Source organism: Alexandromys fortis, unplaced genomic scaffold, assembly GCF_014885135.2.
Source record: "Alexandromys fortis isolate MF-2015 unplaced genomic scaffold, M_Fortis_MF-2015_v1.1 scaffold_28, whole genome shotgun sequence".
Taxonomy (NCBI): domain Eukaryota; kingdom Metazoa; phylum Chordata; class Mammalia; order Rodentia; family Cricetidae; genus Alexandromys; species Alexandromys fortis.
Window position 1 is genome coordinate 5,065,308 of NW_026067901.1, and position 18,993 is coordinate 5,084,300.

Here is an 18,993-nt window from a genome sequence, read left to right on the forward strand (position 1 = left end):
ACAGTTCCTGGTTTTGTGGTGAAGCCAACTATAAAATGATTTTGTTGCTTCTTTGTAACTATAATTTTGCTACTGCTATGAAGCAAAACTGTGATATTTTGTTTGTGATTTAACAAATAAAGCATACCTGAAGATCAGAGTGTGGAGCCAGTCACTAGTCAGTTATATAGAGGCCAGGCAATGGTGGCACACACTTTTAATCCCAGCACTCAAAGGCAGAGCAGACAGATCTCTGTTGAGTTCAAGGCCACTCTGGGCTATACTAGGTTGATCCAGTCTCAAGAGAAACACAGGCAGGTGGTGCTGGCTCACACCTTTAATCCCAGCACTAAGGAGACGGAGGCAGGAAGGGATATGGCTGGGCAGAGAGGAGAGTGGCACTCAGTGGCAGGCAGTCTGAGCATAGAGTCTGAGGACAGGATCACCACCCTTTTGGATCTGGTAGAAGTAAAAAGGTGGCTCTAATGGCTGGCTGCACTGCTTCTCTGATCTCTCAGCTTTCACCCCCTCTGGGTTTTTATTATTAAAACTTATTAGAATTCATGCTACATATAATGCAAATATATGATAAGTAGGATACCTGATCGTAACCCATAGGTTGAGAACCACTGGTTTAAATAGTCCATCCATCCTCCTGTTAGACAAGCTCTTAGCAATGCTACTTATAAACACACGAATATGATTTTTTAACATTAAGTGATCTCTACTTCATAAGCAAAGTTTTTTTTCTTTTACTTCATTTACTTCTATGTATATGTGTATGACACTTGAGTGCTAAGGCAGAGGCCATCAGATAACCTGGAACTAGAGTTACAGGCGGTTGTGAGGGGCCTGATGTGAGTCCTCTGGGAGAGCAAGAAGTGCTCTTACCACAGAACCATCTCCCTAGCTAGTGCCTTAAAACTTTAAATAGGGTAATTTTTTATTAAATCCAAAGTTAGAATCCAAAGCTGCATTTACATTCTACTTTTACTGTTAACCACTTTTCTGCAAATTCAGTGAATTCATTTAAATCAGACGTGAATATAAAACTTCCACAAGGCACATGACTAGGAACTATTCAACTCTGGGGATGGGGCTGAGGAAGAAGGAAAAAAGTTGGAGGCAACATGGGATGGTGAGGAAGAAAAGAAACTATTTTTTCCTGAACAGAACAGCACAACAACAAAGTTAACAGAAATCTATTAACTTTGTGGAAACAAAATCACTGGTATTTCCAATCAAGTGTGGTAGTCTGAATGAGGTGGCCTCAGCTGCAGGCATCTGAATACTTACTCCCCAGTTGGGGTGCTGTCTGGAGAGGCTGCAAAGGTGTGGCCTTGTTGGAGGTGTCACTGGAGACAGGCTTTGGAGTTTAAAGACTGCCAATTTGGGTTCATTCTCTTCTTTCTGTTCTCTCCTTGCAATTGAAGATTGAGCTGCTCTTGACTTACTAGTCCAGTCACCATGCCTGCAACCTTCCTGCAATTACTCCTACATACTTACTTCTGGAACTATAAACCTAAACAAACTCTTCCTTCTACAGTTGCCTTAGCCACTATGTTTTATTACAGAAACAGAAAAGTAACTTATAAAACAGATTACAGCTGTCGGTCCACATTTATATACATCATTGTTTAAATCAAACATGGCTTTTTAAAAAGATTTATTTATTTATTATGTATACAGTGTTCTGTCTGCATGTATGCCTACATGACAAAAGAGGGCACCAGATCTTACTGTAGATGACTGTGAGCCACCATGTGGTTGTTGGGACTTGAACTCTGGTCCTCTGGAAGAGCAGCTAGTACTCTTAACCACTAAGCCAGCCCAGCCCTGAAAAGAGGCCCTTGGTATTGGCCATATTCTGCTATAGCTTAGGCCTTAAATGTCTCCCATTAAATGTCTGGGGTAAAGCATAAATGGCCTGGTGCCTGACAGGAAGTCTTCATGTCACTGGGAAAATGTCCTCAAGGAGGATTGCACTCTATATACTGTCTTACCAAAAGTCCAACTCATCATGGAGTAAACCTCCAAAACTGTAAGTCAAAATAAATTTCTTTCTTTAGCCAGGCGGTAGTGGGGCACACCTTTAATCCCAGCACTTGGGAGGCAGAAGCAGGCAGATCTGAGTCTGAAGCCAGCCTGGCCTACAGAGCACATTCAAAGACAGTTAGTGCTACATAGAGAAACCCTGTCTCAAAAATGGAAAAAATAAAAATTCTTTAAATTGATTATCTCCAGTAAGTGTTAGAGTAATGCAAAGCTAACACACCTTAAAGAAGCAAATATTACCAAATCATAAATTGAGTTCTTGAGCTGGGTGTAGTGGCTCATGCCTGTAAGCTCAGCACCTCAGAAGCTAAAGCAGGAGGACTGCCATGAGACTAAGGTCAGCCCAGTCTATATAGTGAGTTCTAAAGCAGACTGAACCATAGAGTACCTCGTCTCAAACAAAATAAAAGAAAAGCCAGGAGGTGCACAGGCCTGCAATCCTAGAACTTCAGAGAAGAGGCACAACAAACAGTTCAAATTCATCCACAAGTACATAGTAAGTTGGAGGTCAGCCTAGGCAACACCTGAGCCGGTTTCAGAAAAAAAAGGGGGGTGGGAGGCAGGCTGGAGATTTGGCCCCAGTGGTTAATTGTTCTTACTGCTCTTTAATTCCCAGAAGCCATGTCTGGAGGTTTACAACTGCCTTGTAACATTAGCTCCAAAGTGCCAATACCCTCTTTATGGCCACACACACACACGACACTAGTGCTCACATACAAAAAGAATAATAAAATATATCTTTTGATGTTTCTTATACTTTATTACTTGTATTCTGACCTCAATGACCTCAGTCAGGCATCATTCTGATTAGAACATGTCTATAATCTCAGCACTTGAGAGCAGGCAAGAGGGTCAGGAAATCAAGTCTACACAGTAAGTTCAAGGCCAGCCTGAGTTACAGAAGACTGAGGCTCAAAAACAGAGGTGAGGATGCCCTGAGATATGATCTATAAACTTTATCAGATAAGTAAAAGGGCAAAATATTAAAAGCTTAAGACTAAATTTAACTAAAATGTAAGCATGCCATAAGGTGAAGAAGCAATTTCCAAGAGCCATCTAAAGAACAAAATACACTGAAGATAAGACAAAGCTTCAAGTCATTCCCACAAAAGTAAGTCCACCAGAAGAAAAAAAATATGAATTCTAGAGGAGAAATACAGGAACAAAGGTTTTACAAATCAGTAAAGTGGGCCTGGGGAATAAAAAAAAGACCCAGCTTCTCTAATAACATAGGGAAGGAAGAGGAATGAGTAGGTCTGGCCAGGTTCTGTGTTCCTAAAGGAAAAGCACTTCAGACTCTATCAGATCTTGACGTTACAGACAGTTGCTAGCTGCCATGTGGGTGCTGGGAATTGAACCCAGATCCTCTGGAAGAGCAGCCAGTGCTCTTAACTGCTGAGCCATCACTCCAGCCCCCTAGACTCTATCATGAGTCCCTATGCAGCTAGACAAGGAGGAAGAGATCTGTCCAAAACATCTACACATCTACGCTGATCCTCAGCACATCAGCGCTATAAACTTTATTTCTCTTCCTACTTACTGATGTTGAAATTCCACTGTGGGGGGAGGAAAGCCAGGGGTGACTACTGTACATTTAAACACACACACACACACACACACACACACACACACACGGCATTAGATCAAAATGGTTGTTACATTTGACTATAAAATGTTCATTTAATTAGGACGTCCATCTCTTTTCTTTCCCCTCTTTTGAGGTGTCTGGGATCAGCTCGAAGGATCATGTTAGGTAAGCACTAACTGAATTATATCCTCAGCCCTTCAATTCTAATTCTTAGACTAGCATTCTGTGAGCCATCAATACACTGAACTTCACCCAGAATGCTGCCATCCTGGGAACTCCATATTCTAAAACACCAACTACCTATCCTTCTACTAAGAGGTGGCCTTAGGTCTCAAGTAGCTTTTCCTCTGTCCTAAACTCCACTTCTTTTAAATAACTCCCCTCGCTTCTTGATGTGGTCACGATTCCTAGTCCAGTTAGTTCTTCAGTGTCGATCTCAGCCAATCACTCATCTTGCAATCTTAAATCAATACAATTTGCTTTGCCCATCCACCAATTAAGCTACTCAGCAAAAAAGCACACAGTCTGCATGTCAATGCCCAGATGGTAAAATAAAATTTCTACTCAAGGGATATAGTGGGAAAGAGGACTTGGCATTTTTGAAAGGTAACTCACAGCTATGACTGTATCACTTTTAATCCTTCTAGGTTATCATAAAATAATTCTATCAGACTAAGAAAACTTATTAGAAATAGTCTCCAGAACAACCTGAAAAGCAATGACATAATTACTGAGTCTGCCCATCATAATATAACGGGCTTCCTTGTTTTTTTTCTATCTTAAATCATTTTATATCAACCCGAGCTGTAATTCAGGCCAATGAAGGACAACCTTGCAGATGACACTGTTCATCAAGGTGAAGGAAGGATAGGACCAAGTAATAAACTGTCAGCTAGGCCTGGCTGCAGTCCTATAAGCTAACTGAAAGGCAGGAGGATCACAAAGGCAAGGCCTGCATAGGACACAGAGTGAATTCAAGCCCAACCTAAGTAATTTAGTAAGACCTTGTCTTAAAATAAAACAGAAACAAAGAGGCAAGGGTAGGGCTCAAAGGTTGAGTGCTTGCCTTGCATGAAAAAAGCTAGATTCAATTCCCAGTATTACTACCACACACACAGAAATCCCTAATACTTTAAGTAAAAAATACTTGTCATGTGAACAAAAAATTATGCCGTCTGTGGCATATAAAATGTCTACATAAGAATACAATCCCAAACAGGTGGTGGTGGCACCGGCTTTAATTCCAGCACTTGGGAGGCAGAGGCAGGTGGATCTCTGTGAGTTTGAGGCTAGCCTGATCTACAGACCAAGTTCCAGGACCAACTCCAAAGCTACACTGAGAAACCCTGTCTCAAAAAAAAAAAAAACAAAGCAAAACAAAACAACAAAAAAACAAGGAAAGAATACAACCCAAAGTCGCAATGTTCAAGGTGAGTCAGCAGAAGATTCAAAGCTTCTTGACCTCCAACCCTCCCTTAGTTTTCCAAGCAGTTGAAAAATGTGGAGCCCTGCTACATACTAGGACTGGATCCAGTTTGGGTAGAATAAACAACTTATCAAGAACATTAAGAGTCTAGTTCAATGGGCTGGAGAGATGGCTCAGTGGTTAAGAGCATTGCCTGCTCTTCCAAAGGTCCTGAGTTCAATTCCCAGCAACCACATGGTGGCTCACAACCATCTGTAATGGGGTCTGGTGCCCTCTTCTGGCCTGTAGGCATACACACAGACAGAATATTGTATACATAATAAATAAATAAATAAATAAATAAATAAATAAATAAATAAATAAATAAATATTTTTAAAAAAAAAGAGTCTAGTTCAAAATTCCCAACTCTCAGAACAGAGACAATAAGGCAGACAGAAGATGGGGATTCCGTCCTTTGAACCCAGCACTCTTCTCGCCCTGCAGGCTGCCTGACCAGACGTCGCAGCTGAACTGCTCTCTAGGGTGGCAACATGCTTCTCCTACTAGCCCAGGAGGATTGATCTCCAGGTAGAATGTCATACTAGTTCATAACTTAATTTTAATTTTTGATTTTGTGACAGTGTCAGATTGTGTAGCCTGGCCTAGAACTTGCTATGAAGACCTGGCTGGCCTTAAACTCACAGAGATCCACCGGCTTCTGCCTCCCAAGTGCTGAGATTAAAGGCATGCGACACACTATGCCAGGCTCAATCTATAAATATATTAAGGCGACAAATAAATGGCAGTCATGAATAGAAGCAGATTTTCAACATTTCTTTGTCTATGCACAGTATAGCATTTATAAAAATTTATAAATTTTCCCCCACAAACTAAATTCAATACAAAACCTTTGTTCTAGAAATTTAAGTATAAAATATAGATTTTGGTTTTTTACTTAAATAAATTACCATGCATTTTATAGCCTTTTTTGTGGTTTTTTTGTTTAGTTTTGTTTTATTTTTTTTCAAGACAGGGTTTTTCTGTATAACAGTCCTAGATGTCCTGGAATTCACTTTGTAGTAGACCAGGCTGGCCTCAAATATTTTCTAGCTTTTAAAAGGTGAATTTAATCTCTTTTCCAGCTAGGCTGGTAAACTTGTGCTATTTGAAGACGCTGGAGAAGACAGAATGACACAGCAGGCTCTGAACCATCCTCCACAGAGCAGTGACTTACACTGGCATGGCTCCGAGGGGGTGCTCGTTCTCTTGGAAGTCGTTCGTAGTCATACCGTCCCTCAGACCACATCTCATCTCTTTTGGAAGCCACTAAAGAAAAAACAAAAACAATCCTGGGTTTTTTTGTCAGCAAGTAAGACACAAGAAAGCAGCAAATGCCAAGACACCTAGGAGAGTGAGCGAAGAGGAGAATGAAAGCAGTGAGTCCTCCTACTGGAGATTTAAACAATCCATGCACATGTATATAGCAAGTCCTGCATTCCTTCCATTTACATAACGTTATTTACATTACGTTATTTACAAGAAGAACTTCCACCAGCAAGCTGGGTAAGAGTCATAAACCACATACAGTTTCTTCATTGCCAACGTTTGAAAACCTAGAAAAGATACCGTTTAATAAATAGTTTGGAAAGCAGGCCAGCATGGTTACTCCAATTAAGGCTGGCCTCAAATTTACTATGTAGCCAAAGCTGGCTTGGAAATACTGGGATTACAGGTATATCCCAGCATGCAACGCTCCAACGTTTTTAATTTTGTATTAATTTATTTGTAAATGTGTATATCATGTGTGGGGCTAGAGGTGCAGGGCTTCTTGAGCCTTCTTATTCCCCCTGCGGCAGTTGCTAGGCCTCCTTATTCCCCAGGGAAAGGTGAGTGCTCTACCCACCCATTGCACAGCCCCACGACGCAGGACAGACGCAATAGGCAAGGGAGCGGGAGTCAATGCAGGAACTGTTTATTACTGTGAGCATCAGCTTATGCAGGTTATCATGCACCGCGTGATGTGGGGGTACCTCCAGCCAATGAGAGACAGACAAACCCTCCCTCTGGCTAGAGGGGTGTCTACCTAATTTGTGCTCTCATCCTCACTCAAATCGAGCCAGACTTTTCTCTGTCCTACAGGCCTCAAAATACAGATCCTGAATTTGAACCAGCCTTTTTTCTGTCCTATAGGCCTCAAGGTACAAGCCTTGAGATAATTTTGGCCCAATATCTCCCACTTTTGTTTTATATTCCATCCCCTACCCTGGTCACCAAGCCAGAATATCCCACCGGGGAGAGAGTACGGGTCAGGGCCAACCCTATCCGGAGTTTTGGCCTGGACACCCTCAAATTGAGAGTTCATCCGTGGGGTGAGATGTATCGAGCCTCTCATAATGTGCTCGAAGGGCCATGAGTACATTGTACCTGTTGTATCTGTTTTTGGAACGCTTCCTTCAGCCTTTGGAGAACACATGGGCCAAAAAGACAGATCAATAAATAAATAGCCATCGGTCCAATTAGGGAAGAGATGAGTGTGGTAAGCCATGGGGACCAATTAAACCAGGTTTCATAGGAGGTTCTGGACTTAAATGAATCACTATCTTTTCTTAACTCATTTAGAGTTCTTGTAACCATCCTGGAATGGTCCGCACAGAAGCAACCTTCTTCCCCAAGCGCCCTGCAAATTCCTCCCTGTTCCATAAACAGCAAGTCCAAGCCTCTCCTATTTTGTAAGGTTACCCTTGCTGAGGAATCCAAAGACTTTTGTAAATAACGTGATGTGGTCTCTGTCTTTTCTAATTACGTCCAGACCAGTCTGCTCACATCCCCACGAAGAACAATAGTAATCAGGAGCCGTCCCGCACTTTCTGATAGTAGAGACAGCCTGGTTGCTTCCTGGGCACACATAAAAGGGTGTCTGTAGGAGGGCATGTCTCCTAAGGACATGAGAATGCCCAGGCTCATTAGGGCAAGATGCTTGGGGTAGGGTGCACCCCCAAGAGCTTCCGCATTCAGGTCTCCCCTCTGTCCCAAGGACATCAGGTCAGGCCACTACGGCCAGGGTGTCCTCATCTGAGAGGTCTGGTTTAGGATCCCTCCAGTACCAGCACTCAAGGATCTCCGTGTTATCTTCTGTGGTTGGTGGGGGCTTGCTGCCTGGACCTTGATCCCCGGAAGAGGAATTAACATGATTATAGCCGGGAAAGCTATCTGAAATAGATAAACAGGCAACACTCTCTTCAAGGGTCAGTCCCCTTGGGCAGTGGTGATTTTTCTTTTCTTGTGTTTGAATTTAATGGTTGTCCACCATAATCTCTTTATTATTGGTCATCTTGATCTTCCCCATTCTCCTGAGGGGAGGGGAGAAATTTTAAGTTACAAGTGGGTAGCCACATAGGCGATTCCCCTGTTTGGGAAGACACATCCATATCCTCGGTCATGTTTCAACAAGGGATCTGGGCCCCTCCATTGGTTAGTAAGAGGATCCTTCCACCTAACTTGTTGGGTGGGCCTTGTTGGTAGGGATCAATCGAGAACAATGTCTGGCGACTCTAGATGGAATTATTAACTTAGAGCGACCTTTTCATAATGTCGGAGGTGCCTTGATCCTATGACCCTATCAGTTATTGATCGGAGTGCCCTCCCCAGGGTGCTGTGTCCCCATTCTAATGCTTGTGACTGCTGAACAAGGGCAGCCAGCATCGTCTTTTTCCCTAATAATATTCAGCCTTAGACTGGGATATTAGGATTATATTTTGCCAAAGAAGCCTGATGGAGCTCATTGACAAATTCAGTGAGGGCCTGATGGCTCACAGGGGGTAAGGAAATGATCGTATTAGGTTGCCTCTCTTTTAGGAGATCATACAACACATCTAATTTCCCAGTCTCTACAGGCAACCAGGGCCTCACCCAGGTCATTTCTCACAGTATCTAAACTGAGAGGCTCAGGCAGGATTAATTTCTGTCCTATAGGCCTCAAGGGACAGGCTGAGATAATTTTGGCCCAACAAAAGGGACACGCATGCATCCCACAGAATGTGTGGAAGTCAGAAGATAATCTACAGGAGTCAGTTCTGTCTACCGTGGGAGCAACAGAGCCTCAGGGCCCCAGCCTTTGCTTACTACATCATCTCACCAGCCCTGTGGTTTATTTCTGGCCTTAAACTGCTGATCCTCCTCCCACAATACCCCAAATGAGGAATTAGAGTAAACCACCTGAACCATCAGTAATCAATAAAAATGTGCTGAATATATCATATGAAAATCTGATCAAGAGCCAGTTGGTGGTGGCACATGACTTTCCCAGCACTCAGGAGGCAGAGGCAGGTGGATCTCTTGAGCTGAAGGCATCCTGGTCCACAGAGTGAGTTCTGGAACAACTAGGGCTACACAGAGAAATCCTGTCTCAAATAACCAAACAAACAAACAAACAAACAAAAAAACCAGTTCCAGGTCCAGCCTAGACTATATGAGGTCCTTAACAAAAAATTAAGTACAATAATGTAAAATAAAAAAAGGGAGGAGAACCTGTAATGAAAGCTGTTCAATCTGACACAAGAATACTCTGAAAGGAGAGATCCTCAATTGAGAAAATGCCTCCATAAGATCCAGCTATAAGGCATTTTAATTAGTGATAGTGATTGATGGGGAATGCCCCAGTCCACTGTGGTTGATGCCATCCCCATGACGCAGGTGGTCCTTCTTAGGTTCTATAAGAAAGCAGGCTAGACAAGCCATGATGAGCAAACCAGTAAGAAGCACTCCTCCACGGCCTCTGCATCAGCTGCTGCTTCCTGTTTCCTTCCCAATCTGAGTTCCTGTCCTGACTTCCTTCAGTGCTGAAGAAGTTTAAGCTAAATAAACCCTTTCTTCCCCAACTTTGCTTTTGGTCATGCTTCTCATCAGATCACCCTAACTAAGACAGAGTGTGAATATGGGGTGTGTTCACCTGAAACTCAAAGGCCAGCAGAGTGCTCTCCTACAAAGACTGGGCTCTGTTAGGAGCAGCACAGACATCCCAGGGGGTGACACACTACCAGATTGCAGAATGGAAACCATATTTTCAGGTTGTTCCTGATCCAGTTTGGAATTTTCTGCCTATCAGTTTGGAAGATAGATTATCTCACATATCAGAATCACAGGACAGTGTGAACTACAAAAAGAGGAATCTCTAAGCAAGCTGGCTCATGGCCTTACGGTGCTTTTTTAACTTCGGGTTGACACCACTATTTCATACATGCTAGCATTCCGCCACTCTGCTACATCCCTTGGTCAAGCTGGACCTTGAATTAAATTACCACAAAAAGGAACNCAAAAAAAAAAAAAAAAAAAAAAAAAAAAAAAAAAAAAAAAAAGTACTATAGAAATATGCTAAAATTGCTTTCAATTCAAATACTACCCCAACATTTTCAAAGTCATTCAGGAGCATTCTTAAGTACAGTAATCTTTTGATTTTGACTAGTGGCATGTGTTGCTTATGACATTATCCAGGTTTTGGAAATCAATCCATCCCACAACCAATCAATCAACTATACTGACTCCTGACACTAAACAGTCCCCTCCCATTACTGGAGTCTCAAAAGAACTTTAGGCCGAAAGAGATGGCTCCGTGGTTAAAAGCTCTTTTCACTCAAGCATGAGGCGTTTAAATCCTACCACCCACGTAAAAGTCCAATATGACTCACTCGCACATGCAGCTCCAGTAACTGAGGGGACAGGTTCAGTAGGGGACCTATTTTACAGGAGCAAGCTGGAGTATAATAATAGAAAACAACACACTTGGGGCTCAGAGCACTGACTGTTCTTCCAGAGATCCTGAGTTCAATTCCCAGCAACCACATGGTGGCTCACAACCATCTGTAATAAGATCTGGTGCCCACTTCTAGCCTTCAGGGATACATGCAGGCAGATGCCGTATACATAATTAATAAATAAACCTTAAAAAAAAAAGAAAACAACACAATTCCCCTGGCCTTTGCATACCCAAGTGCACATATTTGGATGTAACACACACAAATTTTTCTTACTTTTTAAAAGTACTCCAGAATAATTCTCTGTGTCACAATAAAGCCGAGAACAGAATTGGAATTCAATGTGGAAAATGCAAACTTCCTTTCAAAGTGTGTCAACAAGGAGCTGCAAAGATAGACAGCTCGGCGGTCAAAAAGCACTGACTGGTTTCAAATCCCAGCACCCACATGGCGGCTCACAACTGTCTATGACTCAAGTTCCAGGACACCCTCACCCATAAATACATGCAGGCAAAACACCAATGAAACAAAATAAAGTATTAAAAAAAAGAAGCATGCCAATAAGTTGATCCCAAAATATAAGAATCTCACTCTTATGCAATAATCAATAATGTCTAAGTAGTGCTGTCCGTGAGTCAAGTCCAGAAGGAAATAAGCCTCTCCTTAAAGCACTCCACTGAGGGATTCCTAGTCCTATATTCTCAACAGAGAACTTGCACTGTGAGCGAAAGTTACAGGAATTAGAGAAAACAAACTCACAATTAATGACCTTGTGCCCAACCAAGTCAAAATGTCAAAATGATACAATTCTTTTTCCATGTTATCCAAACTGCTTGTCCTGTAGGTTAGGCAACAGAGTAACTGCATTATAATCCAGACAGTTCCTTTCCCATCTTCAAGTTTTTTCTTTTACATTTTTTTTATTCTCCACTAGCTATTTTGATAGCCAGCCAGAGTTAATGAAAAGTCCCATTTAAATTCATATCTTGAATGAGCAGTAGGCATTTGTGTTGGCTCCAGACATCTCTTTAACTTCCTCAGCTCTTACCTAAATTATTTTAATGCCACTCAACCAGATCCTGCAGCCTTGCTTTCTTTACAATACTAATCACCTCAAGTGTGGAATGATTTACATGCAATGTATGTAGCCATCTTAGTTAGGGTTACCATTGCATTGATGACTCCATAAGATCAGTTTGTAAGCAGGCTTGTAGAACATTTCCTTAATCAATGATTCATGGTGGGGGTCACAACCCACTGTGTGTGGGACCACCGCTAAGCTGGTAGTCATGGGTTCTATAAGAAAGTAAGCCGTGGGGAGCAAGCCAGTAAGCAGCACTCCTCCACAGCCTCTGCATCAGTTCCTGCCTCCAGATTCCTGCCTTGAATTCCTGTTCTGATTTCCTTCAGTGATAACTACTGATATGGTATGCCAAATAAACCCTTCCCTCCACAAACTGCTTTGGTCACAGTATTTCATCACAACTGTATCCCTAACTAAGACACGACCTCACTACTAGTATAAAAACAAGAGGTCGAGACACTATGTTGTTCGGTAACTTCCTCAACAATCCACACAAAGCATGTGATCAGTAACCAGAATGAATTTACTCACGTTATAAAACCATCCCTCTCAATAAATGATTGGGCATCCCCCCTTCCATCCTAACTTCCTTCTAAAGAATGTTGCATACACCTCCAGCTCAACACACCAACAGTTCTTCACTTTCTCAGAGACTCGTCTTACCTCCTGTCTTCCCCATTCTGATCAATGAAACCCAAAGGCTCAAATCAGAAACCTGAGTAATAAAACTCAACCTGTTACACCTAAAGGTTTACTCCATCCAGTTATTTTTACAACCTCAACAAGCACAAGTATCTAAACTTCCTATTCTGGTTACAAAGGATACACTGCAGCTTGATCTCTACCAAAGCATCTCTGAACTATCTAGTCTATGTTCAAGATACAGCCCAAACACCAGCCTTTCTTATAGTCTCCCAAAGAGCTGAATTAGTCCTTCTCTGTGCACCTCAAAAGACCATACAGTACTATGAAACAGTCCCATATTCCATTCACTCTTCCTCTTTCTCCTCCCACTGCAAAGGCAATGACTATATGCCTATATTGTTTCTTATAGTATATAGTTTCTAATAAGTAGTTCATATGACATCCCAGGATTCATTCTAGGGAATCCTAATACTAGAGTAGTTGGCACCTTAAATTATTCAAGAACTTCTTGTTAAGTTTTTATGATTATAGTCACACTTTTGTGGTGTCAATACCATTTCAAAGGATGAGAAACTTAAATCCCACATCCAAGAGAATTTCAATCTTGCTGTACACTAGAGTTATCCAAGAGCTTTACAAAGCAAAACTATCCAGATCCTGTCTTTTCAAAGTCCCCAAAACCTAACTGCTTTCAAATTTTAAACTCATCTCGGGCTAAGATCAACAGATTAAAGGGAAGTAAGCATATTCCTGCCATATACACTGAAACACTAAGGAAGACGATAAGGGGCTGACCTGAAGCTAAAAATTGTGTAAGACTGCTTTTAGCAGAAAGTGTTTACAATTCCAAACAACTAAGCCAAAAACACTTTTAGAATATAATTAAAATGTTTGAAAAAGATTTCACTGATACCGGCTAAAATGGTCACAACAGCAAAATCCCAATTAGAATTCCATGTTGCTTGGCACTCTATGTTAGGTGTGGATATGGTAAGGGACCCCTTTAATCTTTGCTCTGTGAGTTCTAGGCCAACCAGGGCTACAAAGTAAGAGCTAGCTTTAAAAAAATATATGCAAGGTAAGACAACTTTTAAGAAAGCTAAAATAAATTTTTTAAAAATTAATAATTAAACAGAATTTTGAATGATGACTCAAAAGAATAAATAGTGAATAATAGAATCCAAGGAAAGGCAAAGGCATTAGGAATGATTCTGAATGTGTCTGAGAAAGAACTGACCAAAGGAGACCATAAAGCAATGATAAACAAACCTATCTGCTCCAGGACCTGACAAATTTTTATTTGCTCTCCTAAATACAAGAATTGTGCAATAAGCTCTCAAGACATTTAATTACCCACACTATCCTAGTGATGGAGATACAACCCCTCACTTTTACATTAAAAACTCTTAAAGCTCTCAAAAACTGAAATTCTGGTGTTGAGCCTGGAGTACCATCCCCAACCCTTCCCAACATTATCACAAGAGAAGTAGGCAAGCAGAGAAAACAGGTTCCAGGGCATCAAACAATAAAGTAAATTTTAGACAAAACATTGAATAGAGGCTTTGAACCTTGGGAATAAGTGGAGGAAGGATGTTAATTCAAAAGGTTGATTTATCAGCATACAAAATGGATTAGAAAAGGAGGCAGGAGGCTAGAACAAAAAGACGATGTATTTTTTTCCATGATAAATTATATAGTTTAGGAATGGAGGGGACAGAAGTTTGAAATACTTTCACTGTGTAGCCCTGGCTGGCTTGGGACTCACGTAAATCCTAAAATTCCCACCAGTTTAGCATCCTTCAAGCACTTCACTCTTACCAGCTTCACAAGGCCAGGTGTAGTAGTACATATCTGTAATCCAAAGACTGCAAAAGCAGACACACATTTAAAGAGAGCTTTACCCATGTAGCCAGTTTAAAGCAGCCAGAGTTATATTTAAAAAACAAAACAAAAAAAAAAAAAAACCAGTTCCAGGTCCAGCCTAGACTATATGAGGTCCTTAACAAAAAATTAAGTACAATAATGTAAAATAAAAAAAGGGAGGAGAACCTGTAATGAAAGCTGTTCAATCTGACACAAGAATACTCTGAAAGGAGAGATCCTCAATTGAGAAAATGCCTCCATAAGATCCAGCTATAAGGCATTTTAATTAGTGATAGTGATTGATGGGGAATGCCCCAGTCCACTGTGGTTGATGCCATCCCCATGACGCAGGTGGTCCTTCTTAGGTTCTATAAGAAAGCAGGCTAGACAAGCCATGATGAGCAAACCAGTAAGAAGCACTCCTCCACGGCCTCTGCATCAGCTGCTGCTTCCTGTTTCCTTCCCAATCTGAGTTCCTGTCCTGACTTCCTTCAGTGCTGAAGAAGTTTAAGCTAAATAAACCCTTTCTTCCCCAACTTTGCTTTTGGTCATGCTTCTCATCAGATCACCCTAACTAAGACAGAGTGTGAATATGGGGTGTGTTCACCTGAAACTCAAAGGCCAGCAGAGTGCTCTCCTACAAAGACTGGGCTCTGTTAGGAGCAGCACAGACATCCCAGGGGGTGACACACTACCAGATTGCAGAATGGAAACCATATTTTCAGGTTGTTCCTGATCCAGTTTGGAATTTTCTGCCTATCAGTTTGGAAGATAGATTATCTCACATATCAGAATCACAGGACAGTGTGAACTACAAAAAGAGGAATCTCTAAGCAAGCTGGCTCATGGCCTTACGGTGCTTTTTTAACTTCGGGTTGACACCACTATTTCATACATGCTAGCATTCCGCCACTCTGCTACATCCCTTGGTCAAGCTGGACCTTGAATTAAATTACCACAAAAAGGAACAGGCAAAAAAAAAAAAAAAAAAAAAAAAAAAAAAAAAAAAAAAAAANTAAGAAACATGTAAACCTCATAACTTCTTAATTGGAAATAGCGATGGTTACTGGGTGGGAGTCAAGAAGACTAGCAAAAGAAAAGGATAGAGAGAGGTTAATAAATGGGGACAATTATAGCAAAGTAGGGCATTAAGTCCTGGCGTTTCATAGTTGTGGTATTTCACTTGTATTTAATAAAGCTTGCCTGGGGATCGGGAGAGTAAAACAGTCACACTGGCCAGCATTATAGACCAGCTAGCAATGACACACACCTTTAATCCCTGTAGCCACACTAATTGCCATAGAAACCGGGCAGTGCAGAACTTTAAGCCCAGTAGTTCACGCCTATAAGCCCAGTCCTAGAGAGGATTATAAAACGGGAGGAGACAGCTCTCAAATACAGTCTCATTCTGAGATTCTTAGAGGCAGGATTGCTATTTTTGGACTGAGGTTGAGTTAAGAGCCAGTGGCTGGCTGGCTGCTCTGATTTTTGCATATTCAGGTTGAACCCCAATTTCATTCCTTTGTATAGTAGAAAGGTGATGGATAACAATAATAGTTAATATACTTCAAAAGTCTATAAGAATTTGGAAAAACTTTACCATAAAGAAATGGTATTTGAGCCGGGCGGTGGTGGCGGCGCACGCCTTTTATTCCCAGCACTCGGGAGGCAGAGGTAGGTGGATCTCTGTGAGTTCGCGACCAGCCTGGTCTACAAGAGCTAGTTACAGGAAAGGCTCCAAAACCACAGAGAAACTCTGTCTCGGGAAAAAAGAAAAAAAAAAAAAAGGAAATGGTATTTGAAGAAAAATGTTTATCGTGACCCCAAATTAAGAAATACATTTATGTATTTAAGCATTAATGATACCCCACTAATATATATCTTTCCTATGATTTCCTTCATCAGTTAAAAACAGAGTAGGGCCTGGAGAGATGGCTTAGTCATTCAGAGCACTAGTTGCTCTTTTGGAAGCTAGGGGTTTGGTTTCCAGCACCCACATGGTGGTTAATACAGTCTATAATCCCAGTGCCACTCACTATCCCATCAGTTTTGTTAAAATTTAAAATACTACACTGCCCTGGTCTATAGAAATATCACCCTGAATGCATCTGACCTAAAATACTACATTGTTATCTGTTTTATTCTGTAATGTAACTTTATGTCCCTGAACTAAAATCTGTTATACCAAGATAATAAAACAGATCGAGTCAGTATCTACAATTAAGAGCCAAAGATTGCCGGGTGGTGGTGGCGCACAGCTTTAATCCCAGCACTTGGGAGGCAAGGCAGGTGGATCTCCGCACGTTTGAGGCCAGCCGGGTCTATACAGATCAAGTGACAGGTCAGGCTTCAAAGCTACAGAGAAATCATCTCGAAAAACCAAAATAAATAAATAAATCTGTTATTCTCTAAAAATACATCATTAGTCCTCTCCAACACCTAAAAGAGATCCCAAATTAGTAATCAGTAGACAACACGTGACTTTTATCAGAAAAACACTTAAAAGCTGAGATTCAAACCACGTGTGGTGATGCATGCCTTAAATCCCAGACCACAGGAGGCAGAAGCAGCTGGATCTACAGAGTGAGTTCCAGGACAGCCAGTGCTACACAAAGAAATCCAGAAACCCTGGGGGAGGGGGCTGGCTGAGGTATAGGGTTTGTAGTTGTTGAGGGTTTGTTGTTCTTGTTGTTAATAGCATTTGAACACCTTCAAACAATCGGGAGGCAGAAGCAGGCAGATCTCTGCTGAATTTGAGACCAGACACCCCCCCCAAATATACAAAAGAAAGGAATTTGAACTGTTCCTTGAACAAACTGGTTGACCAAGATCACACCTCACAAATCATCCATTTGTTATAGCTAAGTAGCAGGCAGCCAATTCTTGCCACTTACATATTCATTAACCCCTAAAACTATAGAAAGTTGCATTCCAAAGATAAGCAAGACAAACACAGCCTCCCTCACAGCTATCAGTATAAAGACAAAAGATACAAACAATTAAGAAACAAACGAAACAATTAAGAAACAAACGACCGTGTGGTAGGAGGGAAATAAACACTTAAAGAACTCTAACTCCAGGAAGTTAGGGAGGGGACTACTCAGAAATAGAGCACTGCTAAGCCTCAGAAAGGGCCGTAATCAGCCGGGCGATGGTGGCGCACGCCTTTAATCCCAGCACTCGGGAGGCAGAGGCAGGGGGATCTCTGTGAGTTCGAGACTACAGAGCTAGTTCCAGGACAGGCTCCAAAGCCACAGAGAAACCCTGTCTCGAAAAACCAAAAAAAAAAAAAAAAAAAAAAGAGAAAGGGCCGTAATCAGAACTCTGGGAGGACCGAGGCAAAAGAGGCTCACCAGTTCCAGGCCAGTTTGGGCCACACTGAGAGTCCCTGCTTAGAAGGAAAAAAAGAATGGGAATTATATTATTGGAACGAGGGCTAAGTGGGCTGAAAAGTCAGAGGACCCAAAAGGAAGCAAGACATTGAAGAGAGGGTATAAAAAAAAAAAGATTTTAAGGAAACGCAATCAATCAGGTATATACGGAATAACAGCCAATCTTAGAACACAGGTGTTTGAAAACGAGTTCAGTTTAAAGGCGAAAGCTACACCTAAGGTTGAAAATGAAAGACAATTTCAAAACAAGGCTTAAATATGTGAGTTTGGTAAGCGGACAAAATCGATTGCACAGAGCACAGTGTCTTCGGGGGTGAACTGAAGAAGTGGCGATACCCCAAATCAAGGGAGAGGAAGCACAAAACAGCACGGAGGTGAAATAACGCATAGAAAAGGGGCTTACATCGTGGGCGATAACCAAGCACAACCGGGATGGGAAGCATGGTAGTTTTGGCTGGCCACAAGTTTGCCAGTGGTCCCTTGGTGGACGCCAAGGCATTAGTGCCTCTCAAAACTCTGCTGCGCCCTGGATGGATTGCACTTCGTCCCTCCGCTTCAGTCAGGATTGATTGTGCAGGCTTCAGAACGGGCTCGGGGCTCCGGGCTGCTGACACGCAGGTTCCCAGGGGGTAGTTACAGGCCTGGTCTGGGTGTGCTGCTGGGTAGAAGTTAAGTATAAACTACCATGCATTATTTCCTGATTTCTCTGTAAAAATGAACGGCCCAGGACGACCTCTTAAGGAATAATCAGCGTGTGCCCATTCCGTATTTACGGGAGGAGGGGAGAGAGAGCGGAAAGGAACCAAGAAGCTCGACATCTGTCCATGCCAGTACTCAAGAATGGGTCACTCTGTGAATCCAACTCTCCCCACGCTGGCTTTGTCTCCCCCGGCCACACTGAGATTCTCAACAGCAAATGGGCTATTTCTTGCACTTTTTCAGTCTCTCAAAGTGCCTAGTAAGGAGCCGGGTATGTCCAAAAATAAATATCACAGACTTCCTGACTGACCTCAGGCCACTCAAGTTACCTAGCTTCGTATCGTTTTTGCACATTAAACTGCCAACAAGAAGCCGAACCTGTGTCTCACATTCAAGATTTTGCTTTCCGCCCAAATCCACTGGGCCTCTCCAGGTTCCACCACGAGCGCAGAATGCACACCTCCGACGCGGCAGGAAACGCCCGCCCGGCAACCCTCCCGCCGCATGCGCCCCTCGCGCCTCTGGGGAGAGC

General features: G+C 42.1%; 1 protein-coding gene across 11 annotated transcripts in view; it reads right to left on the minus strand.

Moving 5' to 3' along the window:
* Nucleotides 1-18,993, minus strand: part of Pphln1 (periphilin 1) — an 87,462-nt gene that overhangs the window by 67,958 nt on the left and 511 nt on the right. For 4 of the 11 annotated variants that reach the window (XM_050129082.1, XM_050129113.1, XM_050129075.1 and 1 more), the window contains 2 exons: nt 18,166-18,417; nt 6,263-6,354 (listed from right to left, as the gene is read on the minus strand). In XM_050129082.1, the coding sequence (XP_049985039.1) occupies nt 6,263-6,354; nt 18,166-18,205 (132 nt within the window). In that variant the 5' untranslated portion in view covers nt 18,206-18,417. Of the gene's footprint in view, nt 1-6,262; nt 6,355-18,165; nt 18,418-18,839; nt 18,992-18,993 lie in introns of those variants that run through there. The other 7 variants (XM_050129140.1, XM_050129122.1, XM_050129131.1 and 4 more) reach the window with 5 other exon arrangements.